Genomic DNA, 16,800 nt, shown 5'->3' on the forward strand with positions numbered 1-16,800 from the left:
AAAACAAAAAAACATTTTCATGATATTATTGCATAAAAACCCAGAGGGAAAATGACTTTAAGTTAACACCACATTTATTGCTGTGACGAGGTTTCTATTGCACGACGGAAAAACTCGGGGGGAACAAAAACAACGTCTTTCTCTTTCGTTTACTCAAACACGCACACGTACAAAAATCTTAAATAGTTTAAAAAGTATTTACAGTATAAAATAGCTTCAAATGCTGTGTCCATTGAAAGGTTGGATTAAAGAGCAGGGAACAGGTGTTGTTTTTTAAATCAAAATCTTAAAATAAATAAAATCAGACTTTAATGGTCGTTTGGACCCTGTTTCACTTCTGTAAACGACGACAATCTAGACGCTAAAAACCACAAAAGAGTCAGAATATTCAACAACTTCAAAAAGAGAGAAGATACGAAACGTCAAACAACGATAAAGAGTAAATATTAGTGCATTTATCAGGTTAGGGATTAATAATCTAATCTCTTCACGTTAAGACGAGTTCATGCGACACAACTTTCAGCCTCGTTTCTCGAGGTTTGGGTACGATGTGGACAAACGTCGCAAATGACTCGGATTAAATTTCTAGTCAAATAGGAAACAGATCGGGAGTCTGCGACATCTGGACACGATCAGAGACGAGGACGAGCTAAAGTCGTTCAAAAAAACTACGAAATACAAACTTGGAGAATTCAGAAAAGAAGGAATTCAACGTTAAAATCAGCGTAGTTTCACACATGGGTACCAAACTGCAAACATTTACGCTGGTAGAGCCTGGTGCAAATTTACAAAAATCAGAGTTTAGTTTTGTCGTTGGATTCGTGCTAATATTACGTGAATTAGCGCTAATTTTATTACAAATAAACTGCATTTTTTGTCGTTACGATAACAGTCACAGTACCACTCGGAGACGATAAAGAATTCTAAAAAAGTGTTCGTACGAAAAACGAAGATTCTTCTAATGTCCAGATGTCTCTGAAATGGAGGACGGTAGCTCTGAGCTAGTAAAAAGAAAAAAAAGAAGAGAAAAGTGGGCGCGACAGGAAGTGTGATAATCGAGTAACTTCTAAAAAAAACGTGCATTAACTCACCAAATACGTATGATTTGTTTGCTGGCAGGAGAAAGCGCAAGTTAACAGAAACGGTGCAGAAACGGTGCGTTATGTCGGAAGTCGGAACTGGGAGCGAAGTCGTGGACTGTGTTCCAGTTGAGAAGTCTAGGGGGGAAAAGCACGGACGCAGAAGTATCTTAGGTTAGCCATTGTTAGCGATATAAAACGCACTTCACGGTACTCTGTTCACACAAACAGCGTAGTAAAATGGAAGAGTTCCTACGTCTACGACAGAAGTGCAATTAATGCTAAAAGTAGGAGAGAGTTTCTACGAGTGGCAGCCATCTTGTAAACCTATATCAGGGTTTTTGAGATCGGAAATTGCGATTTTCTTACGACAACTGGAACGAATAAAAATTGTCTGTAGCAACTCGTCTTCAGCGGTTTCCGACTATTTCAGGAACACTTAACACGCCTCACACGTTAGCATCGTAAAGTGCCGCGGACATTTGTGTCTCAATGATCCGGAGCTGGTTAGTGTAAGGGTTAAGGGAACAGTTCCTACGTCTACGACAGAAGTGCAATTAACGCTAAAAGGAGGAGAGAGTTTTTACGAGTGGCAGCCATCTTGGAAACCTATATCGTGGTTTTTGAGATCGGAAATTGCGACTTTCTTACGACAACTGGAACGAATAAAAAATGTCTGTAGCAACTCGTCTTCAGCCGTTTCCGACCATTTCAGGAACACGTAACACGCCTCACGTGTTAGCATCGCAAAGTGCCGCTAACATTTGTGTCTAATCGATGCAGAGCTGGTGTCTCCCCCTGGTGGAAGGAGGGAAAACTGGAACACTGAGTAAAGGGGGGGGCTCGTTGTTTGTGTGACGTCACACCTGGTCGCTGCCCTCCCTGAAGTAGACCTGCTCCCACACCACGGTGCCCCACGCGCAGAAGAAACCCCACAGGTTGCGCGCGGCGCCGCGGTCAAACGGGTTCTCGTCGGCGCCGCAGTGCTTGAGGTAGGAGATGCGGTGGCGGGACATGAACTCCCAGGTGGTGGTGTTGAGCGACACCAGGTACAGGTGCGAGCAGACCAGCAGCAGCACGATGAGCGACAGCAGCGCCAGCAGCGCCGCCACCACCAGCAGCACGCCGTTGGTGCGCAGCCACAGCTGCCAGGAGGGGGCGTAGCTGAAACCCGTCCTGGTGGAAAACAAAAGAGAGGTGATGACCCCGCCTTCCCACCACGCCCACCGATGACATCATACTGACCAGGACACGTGCAGCCCCCACAGCAGCACCAGCAGCTGCACGGCCAGGTAGAGCACGAACCAGCGGTGGTTCCTCTCGCCGACGCAGTTCTCGATCCACGGGCAGTGGTGGTCGTAGCGGCGAACGCAGTGCTGACACGTCTGACAGTGCTTCGATCTCATCGGCTGCTGCTTGGAATTAAAAGGCGCCATATGTAAGAATGTGGCCAAAAACGGTTACTACATTCAAATTCAAAACACAGAGGTCTTTTAGGTTTCTGGTTTTTTTTTTGACGTAACTGGCAACCCGTGGTTGCTCGGGCAGCTGAGACTCTACTGACTGGAGTGATTGGTAGACGGCGGTAGGTGGCGCCACATGCTAAAACATGATTTCAAAACATAAACATGATTTGCAGTCTGCAAAACATTTTTTTTAATGTGAATATTTTGTCTGCACTGTTGTTGTTGGTGAGTTCAGTTTGTTATATGAACATTATGGCATTATTTATGGCCAGTTGCTTTAGATTTATTACATAATGCACCTTTAAAGTCATTGTCTTGAAAAAAAAAAAAAGAGAGGCCTTAAAGTGACTATTTGAGGTTTTTAAAGTGTGGAAAAACAGATTGTGTCCCTTTAACAAAAGGTTTATCTAATAAAATCAATGCCTACTTAAGTCTAAAATATCTTACACTTGATTTACCTTGATATTAAACAGCCTTTTTCAACAGAAAACTAGAGTTTTTACATCACAGCAAACAGCAGTTGTTGATCCACTGCTGCCTCCGTCATTTAACTTCAAACATGTTATTCTGTGACTTTGTGTTTCAAATCCTCCTTTAAGATTTAACTAAGTGACACAAATGAACCAAACACAGCAGCAGTAGAACAGCACTTCCTGTGTCGCTGTGAGATAAAATCGCTGATTTTCTCTATAGGATTCAGTGTGTGAGAGTGAGTGTTTTTTAACCCTAGAACACTGTCGCTCAAATTCAAAACAGCATCACTAACGCCGGGTGATTTTTACCCGAGATAATAAACACACCAAAAGTCATCAAAATGTATCAAATTGAGTAGTTTTATATGAGTTTTATTTTAAACGGTGTCATGTCTAACAAAATGAAAGAAAAGCATCACATTAAAAATGCTCCAAAATTACTGGAAAAATAGGAATTTGGGGACAAAAAATTTCAAAAAAAAAAGAAATGAAGATGAAAACTTGGTTTTCATGAAAATCACATACATCTATTTGCTCGGGTAATGGTGTTCTAGGGTTAAAAACTTCAGTTTCCAGTCAGAAGAGAGTGTTTAATAGTAAAATAAAATCAGTTGATATATTTTTAAGATACCACACAGTAAAGCTGAGAGTCTGTGTGTCTGTGATGATGTTTAGCCACAATTTAAAAACAAACAAGAAAAGCACTCGGAGAGCGCAGACCTCCACCAAGGCAGCTCATTGCGGACATGTGCTGAAAATTTCAGCTAAATCCGTCCGTGACTTTTTCGAGTTATGTCGCTAACAGACAAACAAACGCCGGCGAAAACAAACAAAAAACCCCGGACTATCCCTTTACCTGACTGTCATGTGATGTCACATGTTTTCTGCAGGCTGTATATACAGTATATATATGTGTGTGTGTGTGTGAGCCGGATGTTATTCTATACGTCTGAAGGACCAGAGTCACATTTCACCCTGATGATGATGATGATGACGATGACTTAAAGCCTCGCTCTGCGTCTTCTTCTGTTACTGGAAACACTCAAGTCATGTTTTACCAATAAAAACACCGTCTTTTTTTTTTTTACTTAAAAACAAGCGACAATGATGCGACAATTACGTCACATAAGAAAAGGTTAATAATCTGCAGTAAAACTGAAAAATATCACATATTTAAATGGCTAAAATAATCGTCTCATCTTGATGAAACAAGATCTCGTGTGGACTGACTTCTCATGAGATTTGGACAACTCGTAGCTCCGCCCACTTAAAGTCTCCCTCTGCAGAATAATAAACCCCTCTCTCTCAGGTGACGGCTGACGTACCTGCAGCAGACAGTGTCCACAGCGTCGCTGTCTCAGGGGTTTGGTGGTGGGCGGGATCATGTCCTGCTGCTCCTCAGTCGCTCCCAGAGTGAACTGCTAATAACAGAAAGTCACATATATCACATTAGAAGTGGATGGAGGTTGCAAGTCAACAACTCCCTCTGCTCTGTGGTGTTATATATTATTACTGTTCTTTATGTTCTTTGGTGCAGAGGTGAGCGTTGTTTACGTCGTTTACAGTGTCTACTATCTTCATAACGGCTTTATCTCATCATTATCAAGAGGAAAGCGAAAGTTAGCGTGGCTTTGTAAACCTGACACCGCCCAACACCAAAGTCCATAGAGAAAACCATCGATTTTATATCATCACACGCAGGAGCCGTTGATCCACCGCTGCCTCCGTCAGGAAGTTTAGAGGCGTGATTTTTAGGAGTTCGGTGTTTGAAATCCTGCAGTCAGATTTACCTCAGTGACACAAACTGACCACAAGGGGCAGCAGTGGTACCAGCAGCTCCTGTGTCCCTGTGAGCTAAAATCAATGATTTTCTCTATGGGGTTTGGTGCAAAGTCACATAAAGTTCACTTTACTTTTGAAAAGCACTGTGTTAATGTGAGATAAACACACAAATATATTCTTAAGATATCACACACTACACTAAAATTATTTATTCAACTTTTTTTACTATAACAATACTCTGGCGACCTATCTGCGGGGTCCTGACCCAGACTTTTGGAACAACTAACTGGTCTGATGAGTCCACATCCTCCTGAAACTAAAGTGTTACAGGAGCGTCTTTCTACACATGACGCTACAGAGCGGTCACGTGACTGTTCATATCACCACCATAGATCACCTGTAGGTGGCGGTCTTCAGACAGGATGAAGCCCGGGTCCATCAGAGACACGGCGAAGTAAAGGAGGACGGAGATGAGCACGAGCAGGACGAAGAGGACGGGCTGCACCAGCTGACCCGTCTCCTCCTGTTTCCTCAGCTCTGCGCATGCACACACACACACAGTCATTTATCATCATCATCATCATCTCCTCACAATAACACGTTATTAAACAGACTGAGAAACACCGACACAGCAGGTGATGTTAAGACCAAAGACTGTGTTTCCATAGAAACGTGAATGACTCACTCTATGTTTACATGTACTGCAAATAGAAAAAAACCCCACATGCATCTAAATATACATACATAAGAACATATGTGCACATACAGATATATGTATGTTGTATGTGTACATGTATGCAAATACATTTTTACATACTATGCACACACACACACACACACACACACATATATATAATGTGTGTGCATATATAGCTATATAATATTTCTTTTACAGTACACACAAACATGCATTCACACAAACACACGTGTTACAAACATGTACGCACTCGCACACAGCAACATACAGCACACACTGTACAGTATATACATACCAACATATATACACAAACACATACACACAGACCAACATATATATTCACTAACATACATTTAAATATATATATGTAAATATATACACACACACACACACACACACACATATATACATATGTATATATACACACACACACACATATGTATATATATACACACACATATATATATAGATATGCATATATACACACATATATACACACATCTATACATATGCATATATATACATATATATATATATATGAGTATGCATATATATACACATATATACATATATACACACATATATATATACATATACACACACATATATATGCATACATCCACACATACACACACATACATACATACACACACACATATACACACACACATATATACACACACACACACATATATATATATACACACACACATTTGTATACATATACATAAACATATGTATACAAACACGTAAATACAACAAACATACATAATATCTATATATAAATATAAAACATACATAAACAACATACATACTACGTACATACACACTCAGTGTACATTCCTACACACACACACACACACACACACAGAGCAGAGCAGTACCGTAACTTACCCGTGTCGTAGAGGAACAGAATCAAAGTGACGACCCATGTCAGAATCACATGAGCTGTTCTCACCAGAAACCCGGAACCGAACACATTCTTGAACATGTTCCTCGCATGTTAGAGCGTCAGTCTGTCCCTCTGTCCCTCTGTCCGTCTGTCCCTCTGTCCGCTGCTGCTGTTGCTAGTCCGACTGAGCTAATGCTAATGCTAACGCTAACGCTCCGAAGACGATGTCACGTCGAGTGTCGCGCGACTCACGCGAACGTTAAATGAAACACGAGCGGTAAAAACACGCCGCGTGGATGTCGCGGTGTTTCGGGAGCTTTACTACAGCAGCTCACTGTGATTCTGCTGCGTTTAAAGCGTTTGTTTGTTGTTTTTTTTACTGTCGACTCTGTCCAGGGTTCACTGTGATTGGCCGGCGGCGGTCATGTGACAATGCTGGGTACGGAAGCTGAGAGAGAGGAAGGAATGGAAAAGCGCGAGGGGATTTATTATATCGTTTCGATATATTCTCAATTATAAATTAAATTTAAGTTGTTTAACGTATTTTTTATGTCGTTTTGCTGTTTCTTTTTTTCCATCTTTATTGATTTTTTTAGTATTATTCTAATAATTTCCGAAAGCCTGTATTCTGAGACATGCAATGCTGCCCTCTACAGTTTGAAGTTGTTCATCACAGCTTGAACTTCTTTCTTTATCACAGGTCAAAGTTCCTCAACTGACATAAACACTCTTGATTTTTACAAATGTGTCCATGTCAGTGTTTAGATTCAATAAAGAAGTCCTTGCTGAACGTTCGACCCAGGAGTCTGAATTTATTACCAAATTTATTTTAATTATAAAATGAGGACACAAGAATCAAGAATAGCAATCATTTTTATTTAATGTAAATATAACAAATCACATAGATTGTCCCTCATTAGTTTCCCAGTCACGTCGCATGAGTTGTAGCCGAAAACAAAAAGCCAAAGCTACAACAGATGCATGAAATGTTTTGATTTTCACATTAAAAACGCACACATTTTCTCATTGTAAGGCTGAAACACAGCGTGTGTGCTGTAAACCTCACTGTATAGAAACGTCTACTGTCAATCACATTGACCCAACGCTGTCTTCTGATTGGTCAATGACTCTGCAGCAGCTGTTTGGCCTGTTTCTGGTCCAGAATAAACGGAGTGGCCACTTTCTTCCCCTTCAGCAGCGACTCCAGGCCCTGGATGAGGAAGAAGTGTTTTAATTAATAAAGTACAAATACTTTGTTAAGTACAAAATTCACATATATGTACTTAACTTTGTTATATATATTTCTAGCAGCTTTTACTTTTACACCACGTCATTTCATCTAACTATCTTTGTTACTACCAAATAAAACCAGAAGAAGAAGAGTTGGTGTTATGGTTTAAGGTTTACTTTTACTTCTAAAGCTTAAGTACATCTTATATCAGAAAACTTTTGATACTTACGTACAGTAAATGTTTTAAGACTTTTACTAAAGTAATATTATAAATAAGTGACAGGAAGGAGGAAGGACTGGAATGCTAACAGTAACAAACAGGAAGTTAGCCAAAACGAACATCCCTGAAAGCAGCTGTAATTATTTAATTAACCACTTCTAGTCTTTGTAAGGTACATTTGTATTTATAACCACAGTGTTTGTGTTGTTGTTGTTGTTGTTTTGTCCTCACCTCTCCAAAATAAGACACCAGCGGTGAAATCTCACACTGAGCTGGAGGAACGTTAGCGTCTGAAACACTGCAGAGAAAACACACTTTTACATTTTGCGTAGACCGTCGCACACAATGTCACTAAATGAGCAAATACGATTGTGTAAAAACGACTTAATAATTTCACCAGTTACAAGATGAAGTTTCAGTTCATTTAGAAAATTCAGAGCTCATTTAAAGTCACTTCAAAATGGCTGCTCAGGTCATCAACAAAGCAGAAAACTAGTTTTTTTTCTTATTCTTTTAAAGTATTTATACAGTATAACGTATTAAAGTATTTCTTGTGTTGTACTAACATAACATGTGTTATGGTGCTTTTATGTATGGAATACAGCATTATGTTTCAATCAAATGGCTCAAATTAGCTCCCTAGTTAGCATATCTAGCTAAACGCTAACATTAACCACTGAATAACCCAGTTGATACTGTTCTGTGGAAACAAGAACACACTTAACTCGGGTGTCAAGTCATTCCAGTTGCGACTTTTTACTTCAGAGGCAACTAAAATAAATATAAAATAAATACAGTGATGCACAAAAATGGAGGGAAAGTTAAAGGAATAGTTTCAATAAATAGGCTTTTTTTGCTTTCTTACTGAGAGCTGAATGAGTCTGATTCGTCTAATCTGATTTTGTTAAATGATGCGTTCAGGTTCCGACATCAGCTGCAGTGTAAAACACATGATCTGACCTCATGGCTGCAGGAGGAAGTGGTTTCCCGTGCTGGTCCAGCAGTGTCGCTCCTGCGGCCGCGGCCCAGCGACAGTGCTGAGTCAGCAGAGCGTTCCTCGCTGTGGTCGGGTTGTCGGAGGCGGCGCCGTCGGCGTTTTTCAGAGGAGAAAACTCGTCTTCTCTTACGACATCAAACGCGACAAAGTTCCTTTTAAAAGACGAGAAAAAAGAGTGAAATGTTTGACATCGCAGGACTGGTGACGGTATTTCCCGTTCAGTGAAACGATGGACGTCAAACAAAACGAATACCTGGAGAAGGGGAAGACGTCAAAGACGAACTTCTCCATCTTTATGCCGTTGGGTTTGTTTGGTTTGACTCGGTTTCCTTGTGTGTCGACGAACGGCACTTTCTTTAAGGCCACGTGTTGTTTCAGTTGGACTTCAAATTTACTGGAAAACATCAATGTTGACATTGTAAGCTGCTCACTCCCCACACCAAACTCCATTGAGAAAAAGGGCAATTTAAGCTGAAGAAGACACAGGAGTCACTGAAGTAAATCTGAATCATGGATTTCAAACACAAAAGTCAGACAAAAAGACATTTGAACCTCGTGATGGAGGCAGAAGTGGATCAATAACTCTTGTGAGCCGTGATGTAAAATTAACGATTTTCTCTATGGGGTTTGGTGTGGGAGATTGAGCGGTGTCACAAACTTCTTTAAAGGGATAGTTCAGAATTTTGGACATAAGACCTATTTTCCAACTCAGCCAGTGTGATGGAGACGTCTGGAGACGTTTTCAAGAAATTTCATTCAGTTCTTCTAGTTGCCGAGTTCGCTGGCGCTATGGCTAGCGCAAGTCAATGGTACAAGCTAGCATGGCATTAGAAACACTCATACCGAGGCAAATCAATTGTAACGGCAGACTATCGATGTACATATCTGTGTTGATAGAATGTTTGAAATAAAACCAACCTTGCAATTTGAAGGATTTATGTCTCAGCAGCAGCAGCGTGTCATACTTCCTGTTAAGCTATGGCAGCGGCGGACTGATTCCGCTGCTGCTGAGAAAGTAGTCCCTCAAAAATTAATGCGACGCGAGGTTAGTTTTGTTTCAAATATCATTCTATCAACACAGATATGTACATCGATAGTCTGCCGTTGCAATCAATTTGCCTCAGGTGCACTGTGGAGTCGGTGTGAGTGTTTTTAACGCCATGCTAACGTGTACCATTGACTCGCGCTAGCCATAGCGCCAGCGAACTTGGCAACTAGAAGAACTGAACGAAATTTCTTGAAAACGTCTCCAGACGTCTCCATCACACCGGCTGAGTTGGAAAATGGGTCTTATGTCCAAAATTCCCAACTATCCCTTTAATCAACGTCTGGTTACATTTGCTGTGTTATTATGATTGATCGATTATTGATTGATTTAGCGTCAGTGAAGCTTCTCACTCTGCCACGTCCTGCAGGAACGCTCTGGTGAAGAAGTGGTTGCAGATGTTCCCGGCGCTGAACACCAGCTCTCCTCCAGGCGCTCGGAGTTCAGCCGTCTCCGGTCGGATCTCGCTGTATTCCACCACCTGGGCCACGCCCTTCACCCTGCAAACCACGCCCACCGGCTCCGCCGCGTACGCCTTCTCCACCACCTGATTTAAAAAAAAAAAAAACAACGATAAAAGCGAGCAGCAGTTGGGTAAAAAAAATGCATCATTCCCTGTGATCGCCTGTACCTTGGCTCCACAGTCGGCGTCTTTGCTCACGCAGAACCCGATGAACACCGGGTCGGCCATCTTGACCAGGATGTTGTCCACGCAGTAGACGTGCAGGTACTCCACCCCTCTCTTCTTCATGTCCTCCAGCACTTTATTGTCCACCAGGGCTTTGTACAGACCACCGTTACCATCTGACAAAGAAGCAGATAGAGAGTGCTTACAAGTCTACGATATCTTCAGAATATCTTAAGCCAGGGCCGGCCCAAGCCAACATGGGGCCCTAAGCAAAATGTGATTTTGGGGCCCCTCTGTTACTGCCAATAATAATGATTATTGATCATTCACACACCTAATATACTAAAGGTATTCTACTTACTTACTACTTTTTTTTTGTTTTTGTTAATTGCTCTTGGGGGCCCTCTAGTGGTCAAGGGGCCCTAAGCAGTGGCTTAGTTCGCTTATGCCTTGGGCCGGCCATGTCTTAAAGGTGCATTATGTAATAAATCTAAAGCAAATGGCCATAAAATCCTCCGAATATGTCACAGAGACTCAGGAATAATGTTCATATAACAAACTGAACTCACCAACAACAACAGTACAGACAAAATATTTGCATTAAAAAAATATATTTTGCAGACTGCAAATCATGTTTATGTTTTGAAATCATGTTTTGGCGTCATGTGGCGCCACCTACCGCCGTCTACCAATCATTGCAGACAGTAGAGTCTCAGCTGCCAAGCAACCACGGGTTGCCAGTTACGTCAGAAAACGAAACCTTAAAAGACCTTAGTTTTTTGAATTTGAGTGTAGTAACCGTTGTTGGCCACATTCTTACATATGGCGCCTTTAACGTATATGCTAACGTGTGCTCACCTGGAGCCATGGCGATCTTCCCTTTGCCCTGCAGGATGACCTTCCCGTCAAAGGTCACCGCCGGGATCATCCTCTGCTCGAACATGACCACGTTGGACGGCTCCAGGCCAAAGTAGTCGTTCTCCCGAAAGAAGGTCTCGGTGGGAGCCAGCGTGAACTCGCTGGTCATGATGTACCTGACAGAAGAAAAACACACTGCGTTTAAAAAAAAAACGAAACACGTCGCGGTTCGTCAAACTGGGTTAAACCTGAACGGAGCGACCGCACCAGGGTACGACGCATTTGGAGGCGTGCCGCGTGTCGGCGAGCTCCTGGACCTTGTGGATCCGCTCCGCCTGGATCTGGTACAGGGTCTTATTGCTCGGCAGCCCTACGTCGTACATCCCCTTGGGGTACGGAACGCCGAGTCGCGTGCCCTGACCGCCGGCCAGCAGGAGGACGCCGACGCGATTCTGCGAGATCTGCAGGAGACCTGCGAGGAAACAGTGACGTAGGAATTAAAGCTGGGATTAAACCGCTCACTCTCAGTGCACCAAAGTCCATAGAGAAAACCATCGATTTTAAGATTTTATTATGACTTAAAGACTTATAATGGATCAGATTAAGGTAATCCGATCGTACTTTTTGAGTCTTTTTCAGAATATGATAGTTCAGATTATATTTACGTGCCATGGACAACTACATTTCGACAGTAATCCCATTCAGGCAATAGTCTGACTAAGATTATACTTATAGTGGATCAGATTAAGGTAATCAGATCGTACTTTTTGAATATTTTTCAAAATATGACGATTCAGATTGTGTTAACGTGGACAACAATTATTCTTTGGTAACCAGATTACAATAGTCTGAAAAAGAAAATCAGATTAAGAGGAAACACAACATACCTTTTGAGTTTTATTCAGAATATTCAGATTATGTTAACATGGTAGCCAGATTAAGATTAATCTGAATACCTTAGTCTACTCATACTCATATGAAACAATAAGATTAAAGTAATCATAAATATGAGCATTCTTGATTCGGATTATTGATTTAATCTGTTCACATCAGAATATCGAAGTTAGTGATGAAAGAAAATACCGTTAACTTCTTGTTTTTGACGCTAAACCTTTACCGTAAACCGTGTATTAGAGGCGCACACACTCACCCTCTCTCTCCCACTCCTCCAGACTCTCGCGGTCGCTCCTCCGGACGCTGCCGATGAGCTCCGCGGACACCGGCTCGATGTGTCGGTCCAGGCTGACGGCAGGCGCTGCCGCAGCCGCAGCCGCCGCCGCAGCCTCCTCGCAGTGTCGCCTCAGTCCGTCCAGGTCCAGCTGACTCAGCTCCTGCAGGAACCGCTGCCGCTCGTCCTCGCTCAGCTCCGGCCAGAAGTGCAGCAGGTGAGGCTGCCCGGCGAGCTCCAGCCCCCGCTTCACTTCCTCCAGGGGCAGCGTCATCCTGAGAGTCGGTAACCGCCGGCGCCGGGGGGGAAAAGATCGAGCCGCGCGGAAAGAAGTCACAACCCGAAGTGAGGCATTCGACTTCCCCGCTGTGACGCCTTTGAGCGAACAGGAAGTGACCGTGAGTCTGGGGGAACTCGTGATCACGCAGACCGGGATCCCGATACGGATCCTGGAGCAGAGGAGGAACCAGGAAATCCTTCAGCGGAGGCCGAGTCAGAGGCGTGTTTGTGCGGCCCCGGGTTCAGCAGACATCAGCTGACTGTTCCAGCAGCAGACCCCGTGATCTAACCACACAACGCTGACATTTCCGAGCACAGGGAAAGTCCCTGAACTACACACGGTATTACAATAACAATAATAAGGATATTAAATTAACTATTAATCGAGTTTTAGAACGAGTTAAGACCGCCCACTAATTAACATACAGAAATATCAAAATAAAGACTTTACAACATATAAATTATAATAAAAAAAATGTGACAAATAAATGTGAACATGAAAAATTAACAAGAAACATGCAAAACAAATCATTAAAGAATTGCATAGTAAAATAATAAATGTAAAATAAATTATACAGATAGATAAAAACATACCAAATAAAGACGAATAAATACACAAAAATTCTAAACAATTGTTTAGTTATAAATGTAACTGTAAACTGAGATATATATAAAATAAATTTAAATTTGACAATTATTTTATAAATGAAAAATGCATAAATAAATGTAAAGATATTAATGTAAAATCCAACCAGTCAAAACCAAAATGCATGTATTTTGTATTTTTGTGTATCTTTGTATTCATATAATTTAATATTTCTTTATTTAAAGACTCAGCATTTTCCAGACCTCATGATTTGTGTATAAACATATTCAGACACAGTTTTCACTTCACAAAACTTCACCTTTTATTCAAAAATAAAAACATAAATAAAGTAAAAAGGGGTGGACAGGTTCAGCGCTCAACTGGTTTATTAAACATCTCATACAAGCATAAATATCGCGTTCACTGTCACATTCTTTCTTTCAGAGGAGTCCTCACATACTCAGTCATTATTTTAAAGCTAGAATAATAAAATAAACTAGAAATATATATATATATATGTGTGTGTGTGTACTAAATGCGTTTAGTAAACAACACGTCACCATTAAAGAATAAACACAGCAGCCGTCAGTGAGTCGCATAGTTCCAGTAATAACATACAGCAATGACCGAGGGCTACGTTTAACACGCTAACACAGTACAACGTATGGAACATACAGTATACGTACATGAAGACACACTAATGTGTGTGTGACAGAGTGAATGGTCATGTAAAGAGACTTTCTGAAACGATGATGATGATGGTGGAGGAAGAATCAGGTAGAATCAGGTAAAAGCAGGAGAAGTAAAAGAGTTTGATGATTCGAGGTCCGTTTATTCTCCATTTTCCGTTCCTCCACGCCTCTGTTTACGCACTAAATGAACTAAGTATGGACAAAGGGCTGCATAGAGTATAAATGGGTCTTTATTCTTAAATAATCTTAAATCTTATAAACACAACAAACTGCTGATGTGAAACGTAATAAAAAAAACAAGCAAAAAAAAAAACTAAACTAACTAAAACTGTTTCTGAATTGTTTTTTAATCACTACTTCTCTCATATTAGCACGATTGACAAAGCTGCTTCCAGATTTAGCCTGTTAGCTTCTGTTTCGCGCAACATTCAAGTACTTTTAAAGCAACTACCTATGGAATACTGCTAAGTTAGCAGTTGAGATAATAAAATAAGTTAAACCAACATCTCTCGAACAAAGCTATAAATGCTAGCTGGTGTAGCTGGCTAACTAGCCAGAGTGTATGTTGGGAGTGTATAGTTAACTCAAGCGAACAGCGTTATCAGTTTGGTGGTAAATGTTAGCACTATAGCTAGACTGGCTGTAGTAGCAGCAAGCTAATCTAGTTTTGATAAACACGTTGCCTTGTATTTTTTTTATACACAAAAACAACGTGTCCACAGTCACTTCTGGTACAGTTTGTACACTGAAAGGATAAATGCTAGCAAAAAAAACACAATATAAACAACAGCTGTCACTCTTAGAATTATAAACTTGGTTCATGAGAATCTTTGAATGAGCTGACAATTTTGGAATTACAACTTCAGGGGGCGCTCCAGTCTCAAAATGTGATGCACTTTTTTAAAATTCAGCAACAAAAGCCCAACAGAAGCAGCTAACATTAGCATCAACAGCTTTCGATGCAAAAGATAAGCGCTAGGAGTCTTTTTGTTTGGATAATGGATGAGAGCTAGCCAACTCTGCTAACACTCGCTCTACACTTCTACACAATCTAAGCTAACACAATGACCATAGCTACTTAGCAGCTAAGTCGCTAGCATAAGTGCCATTCTTAAGCAGAACCAATAAAAAAAAAGGTAGATGTTAGCTTATTTTTATTAGCGTTAGCAGTCAGAGAGTTGAATTTGATATTGCTGTTTGCTAACGGGCGCTTACTAGCCGTGTGTGTGTGTGTGTAATAACTCAATCAAATGAAACAAAATAAAACAACATTTTCAAAAGTTGTTGTGAAAATTTAGATAAAAAAAAGTCTACACTGAAATAAAAAAATATGAATTACATAAAAAATAAGTTTCTCCAGTTATTTCACACAGTATTGGCTCATTTCTGCATTTTAAACAACGCATTTACATGAACATTCATTTCTAGCAGTTTTCCGTTGTCCAAAGTTTTGAGTTTGTTTCTCACTAAGACCACAGGGTGACAGCATAACAAAATAATTAAATAAAAATAAAAATCAACATCAAACCAAAGTCATTATTTTGTCTAGAAAAGTACAGAGGAATCAATAAATAAATGGAGACATAATAAATAAATAAAAAAGAGCTAACATTTGCAGAGTTTACATTAAAGTGCAATCACTGTCCCACAGACTCCGCCTCCTGCTGCGCTCAGGTGTGTTTAATGTCGCAGAGGCTCGGCACTAAGGCACTAATGTTGCCCCCTACTGTTCACGGACAAGAATCTCTATAAAGTTGCGACTGCAGCCGTCAGTTTTTTCACCAACTGGAATTAGTGACCAATAACCACGACAACATTGGTCACATTAAATACGAAGTTTATGCGAAAGAAGATGCGAAACACGAAAAGATGCAAAATTCTACGGGTGGGGCGATATTAAATGACTTTAGAGACACCAAGTATCGATTTTTTAACCGATCATCAATTTTTTTGTGGATTAGCATTAAATGAATAATAATAATCAGATTTTCATTGACATTTTAGTCCACTAGATGGAGCCAAGTGCTCACTCTCACTAGAGCTGTTGTGCGAGTATATCGCAATATATGATTTCACAAAAACTCAGTATTTTGCAATATCGTACTGTGATTTATGTATCGTGACGATATTGTATCATGACTTAAATATTGTGATAACATCGTATCGTGACTTAAATATCGTGACAATATTGTATTATCATGACTTAAATATAATAACATCGTATCGTGACTTAAATATTGCGATATCGTATTATGACTTAAATATGGCGATATCGTATTATCATGACTTATATATTGTGATATCGTATCATGACTTAAATATCGCAATAACATCGCATCGTGACTTAAATATTGTGATATCATATCATGACTTAAATATTGCGATAACATCGTATCGTGATTAAATATTGCGATATCGTATCATGACTTAAATATTGCGATAACATCGCATTATCATGACATAAATAGCGTGATAACATCGTATCGGGAGTTAAATATTGTGATATCGTATCATGACTTAAATATCGTGATAACATCGTATCATGACTTAAATATCGTGATAACATCATATCATGACTTAAATATCGCGATAATATCGTATCGTGGCAACTACGAAATTCACATTTCCTGGTGCAACTGACGCAAGTTGTATGAAATGTCGCAACAAAATATGAACGCGAGGAAAGTTGCTGTATTATATTTTCCCG

The 16,800-nt window shown here is 40.5% G+C and overlaps 2 protein-coding genes across 2 annotated transcripts; both read right to left on the reverse strand.

Annotated features, from left to right (window-relative positions):
* Positions 1-233: 233 nt before the first annotated feature.
* On the reverse strand, positions 234-6,538 carry zdhhc12b (zDHHC palmitoyltransferase 12b). Its single transcript, XM_083893379.1, has 5 exons — positions 6,392-6,538; positions 5,198-5,337; positions 4,344-4,439; positions 2,325-2,494; positions 234-2,255 (listed from the first exon to the last, which is right to left on the reverse strand). The coding sequence occupies exons 1-5, from the start codon at positions 6,486-6,488 to the stop codon at positions 1,940-1,942; spliced, it is 819 nt and encodes a 272-aa protein (XP_083749505.1). The 5' UTR covers positions 6,489-6,538; the 3' UTR covers positions 234-1,939.
* A 767-nt stretch (positions 6,539-7,305) lies between these two features.
* On the reverse strand, positions 7,306-12,957 carry uap1l1 (UDP-N-acetylglucosamine pyrophosphorylase 1 like 1). The gene is made up of 9 exons (XM_083886653.1): positions 12,519-12,957; positions 11,636-11,840; positions 11,369-11,544; positions 10,514-10,686; positions 10,236-10,429; positions 9,091-9,231; positions 8,801-8,989; positions 8,072-8,138; positions 7,306-7,599 (listed from the first exon to the last, which is right to left on the reverse strand). The coding sequence occupies exons 1-9, from the start codon at positions 12,808-12,810 to the stop codon at positions 7,510-7,512; spliced, it is 1,527 nt and encodes a 508-aa protein (XP_083742779.1). The 5' UTR covers positions 12,811-12,957; the 3' UTR covers positions 7,306-7,509.
* Positions 12,958-16,800: the final 3,843 nt, after the last annotated feature.

Source organism: Microchirus variegatus, assembly GCF_963457635.1.
Source record: "Microchirus variegatus genome assembly, chromosome: 1".
Lineage (NCBI taxonomy): Eukaryota > Metazoa > Chordata > Actinopteri > Pleuronectiformes > Soleidae > Microchirus > Microchirus variegatus.